This window comes from Podarcis bocagei (genome assembly GCF_964188305.1).
Source record: "Podarcis bocagei genome assembly, chromosome: 2".
Taxonomy (NCBI): Eukaryota; Metazoa; Chordata; class Lepidosauria; order Squamata; family Lacertidae; genus Podarcis; species Podarcis bocagei.
The window spans coordinates 80,732,184-80,742,661 of record NC_138126.1 but is presented as its reverse complement, the minus strand read 5'-3'; the positions used below and the strand labels follow the sequence as shown (position 1 = coordinate 80,742,661).

At 44.0% G+C, this 10,478-nt stretch overlaps 1 protein-coding gene across 1 annotated transcript; it reads left to right on the top strand.

Moving 5' to 3' along the window:
- Nucleotides 1-485: 485 nt before the first annotated feature.
- On the top strand, nucleotides 486-8,421 carry BNIP1 (BCL2 interacting protein 1). The gene is made up of 6 exons (XM_081179049.1): nucleotides 486-674; nucleotides 2,105-2,197; nucleotides 3,049-3,140; nucleotides 3,966-4,067; nucleotides 4,731-4,849; nucleotides 7,836-8,421. The coding sequence occupies exons 1-6, from the start codon at nucleotides 591-593 to the stop codon at nucleotides 8,030-8,032; spliced, it is 687 nt and encodes a 228-aa protein (XP_081035175.1). The 5' UTR covers nucleotides 486-590; the 3' UTR covers nucleotides 8,033-8,421.
- The last annotated feature ends 2,057 nt before the right edge of the window (nucleotides 8,422-10,478 follow it).

The window sequence follows — 10,478 nt, the reverse complement described above, 5'->3', positions numbered from 1 at the left end:
CTTTACGTTTAAAGTACAATAAAAATGATCGGGGGCGGAGGAGAAAGTGAACACACATAAAAGCCCGTACTAAGTAAAATGGTTTCCAGCTACAAGTCCCGCCAAAAAGCCACCAGATTCTGTGCCAAATTAAGGCTCCTTGGGGAGACCATTCCAAGGGGCTGTGCCATAATAATATAGGGTTGAATCCAGAGTTAGTCGTGCACTGAGCAGATCCTTTGAAACCCATGTGAGTTAATTAAATTGTGGCTAATTCAAAAGCCCATTTGTTTTTCCACAGCCAGTCTGCTCTAAGAATGGCTCTGCCGGGGAGATGTACGGCTCTCCCCGTGTGGCAGCAAATGCAACCAGGCAGCAAAGAGCAAGGCGAGTTTTGCAGCGCCTAAAAGACCAACGGATGCAGACTGGGGGTGGCCGCACGGAGTGAGGGGTAGGCTCTCCTCAAAGGGAGGAGCCTCCTCGGCCGCTTTCCTCCTGCCGCCGGTTTCTTTTCTTCTGCTTGTTGGCACCGCCTACCAGGGCGGGGCGGAGAGGCCGCGTTTCGAAATTCTGCTCTTGTCCCCTTTGCGCTCGCCGTAGTTCCTCCCAAGATGGCGGCCGCCGGTGACGTGCCGGTTCGAGTTTGCAACCAAGAGATCGTGAAATTCGACCTCGAGATTAAGGCGGCGGTGCAGGTACAGCAGCCCCCGGCCTCGGTCAATACATCGCGGGCGACGTGCAGCTACGCGCTTATGCCGGGGTGGGTGGGGCTTCGTGGCCACGCCCCCTCTGGGCAACCAGGTTCCCTTAGCGCCGCCCCCCTCGCCTGCGTCCTAGCGGAGTCACGTGGCACCTGAAGGCCAACGCAGTTGCAACGATGCCCGCTGTGGGGCGCTGGCGTGCACTTCTCAGGATGCACACAAATGCCAGTTCAGGGTGACATTCCACGCAATTGATGATCCACACAAATTTCCACGTGCCACAATAGATGCAGTTAAGTCTTTAAGGTGCCGCGTGATTGTGGTGTTGGTGCGATGGCAGTTCTTCCTCACAGCTTTTTGACTGCAGAGGTGTCAGGCTCAGACTCTGGAGAGGTGCCTCCTCAGCCTTTGAAAGTTTCCACGATAGGGGAAGTTCCTGCAACTTCTCCCAGCTTTGGCTCTGTGTTGGAAAAAATCTGCTCACAATGTGATATTCTCTCTTCTGTGCCATGATTGGAGGCGGCACTGGGAGCTGGGGTGCCCGATGGTGGGAGGGCCTCGTGCAATGTTGCTATGTGAGGAACCTTTGGTAGGGATAAGAACCTTTGAGAATTTCATCACACTGTAGATAACTAATTCTTCTTTGCCTCCTGCTCTTTCCCACGATTGGCAGGCAACAACGCAATGAGGTTGCCGTAGCTTTCCAGGGCAACCAGCTTCTTAATGATCTGAAAAACATAGTTAGTACCCATCGGGGGTACCCACTGGCATGGTTACAACTTCATGCGGGCAACTTCGGCATCAGTTTTGCATGCTGAAACTTTTAATCTGTTTGATTAGGTTCTCTATACAGTAATGTGATGAAACAAGCATGCCCTCTGCTCCTTCCTTCCCTTCCCCTTGAGTTCAGTTCTCACAATGCCAGGCTTCCCTAGCTTCCAAAATTAGGCTCAGAGGGGGCCACTTTATATGCTAGTAAATTTATAAAGAGAAGGCACTTCCAAGTAGGAATTAGAGCTGTAAATGTTAACCGTTGCATGCATTTACTATTGTGTGCTCACACATGGCGAAGCCATGGATAGGTGTACCTGCACAGTGAGTGTGCATCCTTGTAAATAATTGATTTATATGTAGGATTGTCATGTTTGCATGAAGCACATCAGCTACTATGTAACTTTTTATAGCAGTCAGGGCAGCCTTTAGGACTAAATTCACATTGCTTGTAGATAATATGGATGATATTTCTGTGTCAATTTGCAACCTATTGGTGGTTGCAATTTCAACATTTAAAATAAACATTTTGATTTCTTTAAAAGGTTACATTTTATATTTAAAACAATCAAGCTGGCAATTGAACATACAGCCCAAGAGAACATCAATGTAAAAATGTGTTTATTCTATACACTGCTTGTTATTTCCTTTAGGACATCCGGGATTGTATGGGACCTGTAAGTACACTTACAGAACTGAATGCCAAAGTAAAGGAAAAGTTTCAGCATTTACGGCTTAGAATACAGGTGAGGGCTAAATAGATTTGGGGTTGGGGTTGGGGAGTTGCTAAATCCTAGAATCATAGAGTTGGAAGGGACTACGAAGGTCATCCAGCCCAACCCCCTGCAATGTAGGAATCTCTTGCCTAATGTGGGGCTCGGACCCATGACCTAGAAATTAAGAGTCTCATGTTCTGCCGACTGAGCCACAAATAAGCTCCCTTTTCTGTTACAGCAAGACTGATTCTTGAAAATAGCATGTCACTAAGCATAACAGAAAAGGGACGCAGGTGGTACTGTGGTCTAAACCATAGAGCCTAGGGCTTGCCGATCAGAAGGTTGGCGGTTCGAATCCCCGCAACAGGGTAAGCTCCCGTTGCTCGGTCCCTGCTCCTGCTAACCTAGCAGTTCAAAAGCATGTCAAAGTGCAAGTAGATAAATAGGTACCGCTCCTACCGCGGGAAGGTAAACGGCGTTTCCGTGCGCTGCTGTGGTTTGCCAGAAGCGACTTAGTCATGCTGGCCACAGATGAGCGCCGCAACCCCAAAGTTGGTCACGACTGGACCTAATGGTCAGGGGTCTCTTTACCTTTACCTTTAAGCATAACAGCTTTTTAGAAACCTGGCTCCCATTTCTGTCACTCATAAGCAAAATGTGACCTTAGCAGCCCCAAAGACCCAGCTTTTTGCTGAAAAGGATGTGCTAAAAGAATAATTGTGTATATTTTGATTAGGAAAGAAATACCCAAGAGAACAGCTAGACTTTATTACCAAATAGGAACAACATTTTAATGAATTTTGTTGTTGCTTGTATTAAAATTGAATAAAAATAATATTAAAAATGATAATATGCACCTGCTGTTCACGGATTTGCTTTAGGAGCTTGAGCAAATGGCGAAGGAGCAAGATAGAGAATCAGAAAAGCAAGCATTGCTCCAAGAGGTAGAGAACCATAAGAAGCAAATGCTCAGGTCAGTAAAACCCTAAATATTGTTTGCCGCTGGGCTGTATCCATTGCTGTGTCCATGTGCAAGCAAAATGGACTTTCACTTGCACAACAAGATCACCTTCCTTTCCTCTTTCCTGCAGCCCTCATAATCTACTCCTGAGAGTTGGGGGACCTCTGGAGCAGATTTTGGAGGCCTGCAGGGGAGGAGACAAGGAGGGTAAAGTCCTGTTGTGCGAGCAGGAATCTGTTTGTGCAACATAGAGTTCTTCCCAATAAGTGCTTAGGCTGAGATCTTGTATCCCCTTCCTCCCAACCCTCAGTTGGTGTCAGCACCAACAAACCTAGAGCTCTGACACGTGTTTGGCATAGATAACATTTGTGTGCAACAGTGACAGCATGGAGGTGTCTACGTTAGACTCACAGCACTGTACTGGCTATACGTCTACTCAGAAGTAAGTCCCATTGAGTTCAATGATAGCTGCATCATTCAGGGCATCCATCCAATACTGTGAGTGTCCTTAGCAACCTTCCAGAGAATAGGGTGGACTGTTATTAATTTCTTCGGACATCCAGACCTTTTCATTGTTGAACAGACAGTAGAGCCAGGAACAGCGTTCTCATAGTGTTCAGATAAAGAGTGGAACATAAAAAGGTGAGGAAAATGCAAGATGCAGCTGTTAATAGTGTTGATATAGCATGTCTGCTAATGACCATTGTTACTTATGTCAAATAATAATGAAGTGCTACATTTTTAATGTATGCAGTTATCTTTGTTGCTTTGCTCTTGATACAGACAGGGGTGTTTGTATCACCATTGTGCTAAATCTCACTATATTAATAATTTCAGCAATCAGACAGCCTGGAGGAAGGCAAATCTAGCTTGCAAAATTGCCATTGACAATGCAGAGAAAGATGAACTGCTTCGAGGTGGAGATCCTTTACGACAAAGGTACACAGTCTTTTTATAACTGTAGAATTCAGCTGACAGGTGTTATGTGGTGGGACTTCCTCAGCCTTTTGTGTCAAGCTCTACTTTAGGAGGTCACTGTTTGCAGTATTGTGCCCACCTACCTACGAGTAGAATCATAGACTTGTAGAGTTGGAAGGAACCACAAGGATCATCTAGTTCAACCCCCTGCAAAGGCAGGAATTTTCCACCCAACACAGGGCTTGAATCTGTGACCCTGAGTCATGCTCTGCTGACTGACTAGGCCCCGTTTAACTTACTGGCTTCTGAATAGGATTGCACAGTAAGGAGCAAACAGGATATTAGATCATTAAAATGGTTGCTTGCCATTGTGCCAAGTTAGATGTATTGATCTTTGATTACATTTTAATTTTACCCCTGTACTTCAGCCAGATGGCTATTTTGGACGAAATGTTTAAAGATTAACCTAAACCTTTTATGAATAATTTGCCCTGATTTCTAATTTAAGACTTATTTCGAAACAGAACGTTAAAGGCGTATGCTTGCATTTGTATGTGTATATGAATGCTTGGCTGATATCTTCCAGCTCTATGGTTCCCATCACTTTTGAAGCATTTTGAGTAATCGGGAATATAATTTTGTTTTTATATTAAGTTTGATTCCCACCCCCTTCTTTTCTTTTAGAAAAACTACAAAGGAAAGTTTGGCAGAGGGGGCCAGTAACATCACAGAGAACCTGATGGGTATTAGCAGGATGATGTCTCAGCAGGTACGGCAGAGTGAGGAGACGATGCAGACCTTAGGTAAGTAAATGACCACAGTGTGCAGTTTTGGTCGTTGTTGTTAATAATAATAATAATAATAATAATAATAATAATAATAATAATAATAATAATGGTTGGTTGACTCATCAAAGCAACTTACAACACAGTATAAACACTTACATTTACAGCAAGCCAACCAATAAAAATTTAAAAACCTTCCACAAACAGGAAGATATTACTGAAAAGGCCTGTTCTCATGTTCCACCCTCCAGATCTGCTGTGGAGTTATTAAACTCCCTTTAGTTATTAAATTTCTATACTGCCCTTCATCCAAAGATCACAGGATGGTTTACAATATAAAAACACAAAAGTGCATACCTTCTCTCTCTCTCTCTCTCTCTCTCTCTCTCTCTCTCTCTCTCTCTCTCTCTCCCTCTCCCTCTCCCTCTCCCTCTCCCTCTCCCTCTCTCTCCCCCCCCCCTCTCTCTCTCTCCCTCTCCCTCTCCCTCTCTCTCTCTCCCCCCTCTCTCTCCCTCTCTCTCTATCCCTCTCTCTCTCTCTCTCTCTCTCTCTCTCCCACTCTCCCACTTCATTTTCTCTCGCTTGCTGCCTCCTACAGCTAAATATTTAATCCTATGCCGGGAAGCACAGAATTGCAGTGAACTGGCAAAGGAGGAACAACATGATTGATTCCCTCCTCCAGTAGCTCTCTTGGCTACTTCACCAGCTATGGAAAAAGAAACGCTCCTTTCTCCCTAACCAGCATGTTGATATTATGGTATAATATGTCAAGTCATGTCATATCATGTCGTATCATCATATCATATCACACATCAGGATACCATGTATGAAATCCAGACCTCTACAGCGTGGACTCTGAAGAACATGCATGTGTTTCAAATGGGGCTTTTCTTTTTCTCCCACCCACATTAACTTATTTCACTCAATACAAGCAATGTCTTAAAGCATTTCTGAAAGAGTTTTGGGCTTTGCGTTAGAAAGCCAGAGTTTGGCCTGACAGTTTTGAGCCCTCAAAACTGTATATCAAATCTGCTGTTAAAATTTGTGGGTCATTTGGAAAGTGGACCAGCTGGACCTTCTGCCTTTTCTTTGCTGGGAGAAACAGAAAGGATGGATTCAATAAACACAGTGTCCGCCTCTTCTCTTCCTTCTCCCTCCAGGGCTGATGGTTGTCTGCAGCTCCTCAGTGTATGCTTCCTCTCTCACTAAGTGACAGTCTTGGCAGTGAGACTGTCCTCTGTTAAAGAGTCCATCCTGTTTGGTTGAGGTATAGCTAGCAAAGGTCACTCGTCTTGAAAAAGCCAGCTGTACTTAATCTACCATTAAAATGTTGCCACGATGGAAAAATGAAGAAGTCCTTACAGCAGCAAGCAATAAATAATCTGTGGAGTCAGGAAGCCCACAGTTGTCGCTTCCCATGATAAACAACCTCAATCTTTCATGTACCATGAGAATGACAAAACTTTTCTCTTTGGTTGTAAAATAAAATGGCAAAGAAACGTATTTGGTTCTGATAAAATTTCATTCTCAAGCAAAATGTATTTGCAAACTGAAATGCCCTTCTGGGGGCCACCTATGTAGGAATATACTGGTTCCTTAGCTGCTTGCTTCTAAACATTTTGCCATTAGTGTGTGTTTTAATTTACCTCCCATAATGGAAACTGAAGCCCTGCACAGTGGTTCATTTTAGGGCCACTTCTTGCAATATATTTTGTACTTGGTTGCAAAGCTGTGTAATTTATTATGATCAGCACACATGTTTTTAGTTTACTTGACATTTCTGCAAGCGAGAAAGACTAAAAAATGACCTTTTACTCACTTCAGAGAAAAGGTGCTGGACATCAGAGCAACTTGTGTGTATTAGGAAGTCCGTAGGTCATATTCAACTAAGTGGTCCTGCTAGTGGAAGCCTGTGCAAGGACTTCTGCCAGTGCAACAGGGCTTCCCCTAACCCCAGTGTTCCTCCCGTGCCTTCCTTGAGGATTGGGAGAACCCATGAACAGCCCAAAGGGGAGTGAGGAGGAGATAGTTCCATCAGGCAAGCAAAAATGTTTGCACAGATAAAGTGATCTCCTTAGTGCTGTATTAAATTTCTCCCCAAGGTATTATCATGATTGATTTTAAACAGCTCCTGATCCACATTCTAACCTTGTTTGGAAATGTATCAAAACAGTATCATCTTAACTCTTTTCTTTTCAGTTTCAAAATTTTCCACTCTATTCTAAATTAGCAGCTGGTGAAAACGGACATTCTGGCTTTTAAACTGCCACATTGGAAATCCCACAAAGCCTGTTATCAAGTAACATCAACATTGCAGTATCTGTCATTTTTTTGCAGCGGATAGCATGCCATTGACACCAAATCTACATTTACTCCCATTGCCAATTATGTCTTTTCTACTTAGCCAGTTGATATCATTCCATCTGGCTTCATTATGAAATTTTGGACTGAGATTAGATTTTTCTAATTGCAACAGGGAGACTTGCTAATCACAGTCAATTTCACTTATGGATATGGGCCGGCTCTTTGTCTTCTAAGAATGGGGCTCCACAGAAAAATGCAAGGCCATTTGGTCTGTGGTGGTTCTTGGATGAAGGCAAATGTTGGGCTGTATTCAGCTAACCCATTTTGCTAATGGAAGCTAGACTTCTTCTGACACAACAGGATTTCTCCCCTCCTGCTGCATGTCTTTCACCGCACCTTCCCCAAATATGCTCTGGTGGGTTGGGGAAGGAGAGGGGACATCATTTCATCAGGCAAGCAGATAGGCTTGCACTAATGGAACAATCTCCTTTGTGCTGCGTTGTCTTCACCAGACTTGTCCTCAGCTTTTCTCAAATGGAAAAGTTCTGCAGCCTGCTTCCATGGGGCTTTGAGCCAATGTACCTATTGCATTGTGTGTTTTATTCTGTGCTACAGGACCCAAAGTGGACTTGCATAGTATGTGTGCTTTTGATAGTGCCTTTGAAACGCTGGGCTGAAATGTTGCATTTTCTCTTTTCAGTCAGTTCTTCACGAACCATTCTGGATGCCAATGAGGAATTCAAATCCATGTCCGGGACAATACAGCTGGGACGGAAGCTCATTACCAAGTACAACCGCAGGGAGCTGACAGATAAACTGCTCATCTTTCTCGCCCTTGCCTTGTTTTTGGCCACCGTGCTTTACATCCTGAAGAAGAGACTGTTCCCCTTTTTGTAAAATTCTCAGATGAGGAGAAGAAGCGTGACTGAGGAAGGATGAATGAAGGCTTTCTCACAAAGACCTGACACTCTTCTAATCAAGAGAACATTCACAAATGTTCATAAACAGAACATATTAGCAGTCTGTGAAGATTTAGACTTGCTTATGTAAGCTAATTGAGCTGCAGGTTAGGGCAAGGAACGATAAGAATATGACCTGTTTCTCTGAGAATGGCAGGTGTCAGTTCTGAACTGGATGGTGGAAGACATATTGAGCCTCTCTCTTGTCTTTGGCTTGGAATGTGTATTCCACTTCCTTCCTCCAGAGATCTGTTCCTGAGAGGAGGGGGACAGTATTACTGAAAATACATTTAGATACATTCCTTTAATAAAGTGTATTTGAATACAGATAGAGCAGGGAGTCCTGATTTTTTAAATAAAAAATGCCTTATGAACTGAAGGAGGAAACGTCGCCCTTTAAGTTACAAAAATGACTTTTACTTCAGTTGTTTCTGCAGATGAAAGAAGCAACGAGGCAATTTCTAAAATCTCTCCATAACTGGCATTATTGTAAATGTACTGTATCTTCCTTTGTCCATCTATTTATCTTAAGGGTGCAGCTCAGGTCAGTCCATTTGCTTCATTCCAAGATTTGCTTTGGAGGCCTAATGGCGACCTTTGGATAGAGATGTAAATTGCTTGGCATATCAGCTCCTAAAACTTCCCTGTCCTTTTCCTGTTCTCTCGTCAGTTTAAAAGGCATTGGGATATCTTGCAGGATTATAAGTCAGTGGCATCATCCAGCCCTTCACATGGCCACAGCTGCACCACTGCAGGCCTGTGAGTATGGAAGGAAATCCCTGTAAGACACTATAGTGCCCCTCTCCTTCCCTGTCGGCTCTCAACAGGGTGCACAATGTCCTAAGCATGCGGGGTTGTATTCAGTGTCGGGCCAGCAGCATTCCACTGATGTGACAGGACTTCCATGTTCTCTTCTCCCCCTGCGCTGCCTCTAAATTTGTTCTGGATGGTCCCCCAACCCTCCAGACTTGGTCTTGTGGTGAGCGGCTGGAGGGAAAAAGAGAGGAAGACGTTTGCTCCATGGAAGTCTGCTGTGCCAGTGGAACTGCAGCGTCAGATACTGTCCACAACCATGACACATGCCATTAGCTGAGCCCAAAGCTATGGGTGCAGGCTATGTTAGCACGGCATGAGTTGCTTGCTTCCTGGGATCTGGTCTAAGCTGGGCCACTGGCTGCTATGAGCAGCGTCTTTCAGGTAATGACTGAACATGTTGCCATGCACCCCAAACAATGTGCATCCAGCTAAGTTGCTGAGTAGAGAAGGATCTCAGCTGTTAACTGTTCTGCATATACGCACAGCTCTGCACCCATGATAGATTTATTTGTTTCTTATTATATTATTATTAACCTGCCCTTCCTCTCAAAGGAGACCGGGGCAGCAAGCACCAAAAAGTTAATACTAAGTACAAATAAAATTAAATTTAAAATGTTTAAAACGTTTTTAAAAGACTCTGCATTGCACTGCATAATTTAGGTTGGCAACGTGGAAGCAACCTAGAAAAAAGTTTTCAACCGTTAATAGTTTTTGTCCAAAAGTGTTTGACACTGCTGATGCAATTCCAACATTGTGTTGTTGCTCAGCAAACAATGTGGATAATTTTTCTTTATGAATGCATTCTTTGGGGGGTTTTCGAATATGGATTTGATCAAAAGATGAAAGCAGACATGCATATCTTCATTATCAGCACTACTGCATGGTAGTGTAATGTATTTATTAAAATCACAAATTCTAAAAACAAACCCCCTCTCCTTTTCTCTTTTTCCTAGTATCTTAAAGGTAAAGGGTAAAGACTGGACCATTAGGTCCAGTCGTGGACGACTCTGGGGTTGCTGCGCTCATCTCGCTTTACTGGCCGAGGGAGCTGGCGTACAGCTTCCGGGTCATGTGGTCAGCATGACTAGCCACTTCTGGTGAACCAGAGCAGCGCACAGAAACGCCATTTACCTTCCCACTGGAGCGGTACCTATTTATCTACTTGCACTTTGATGTGTTTTCAAACTGCTAGGTTGGCAGGAGCAGGGACCAAGCAACGGGAGCTCACCCCATCGCAGGGATTTGAACCGTTGACCTGATCGGCAAGTCCTAGACTCTGTGGTTTAGACTTGAGTGTGTTTTCAAATGTTTTTATTTCTTTATCTATTTGTAGCTGAATAACTTCCTTCCTTCCTTTTATAAAACTTCCAGCGCTATTTCATCTTGCACCCGTGTAAATGCCTCTGATGAAGAGATGCCCAACACTTAATCAAATCAATGGGTTGAAATGCCTGCCCAGCCTGTTTCAGCGTCTTCGCTGTGTGGTCCATCTGAGAACCTTTTCTCTTCATTCTCATGCAAAGGACTTTTGGTACCCAAAATCCTGTAAGTTCTGACCTTTGCACAAG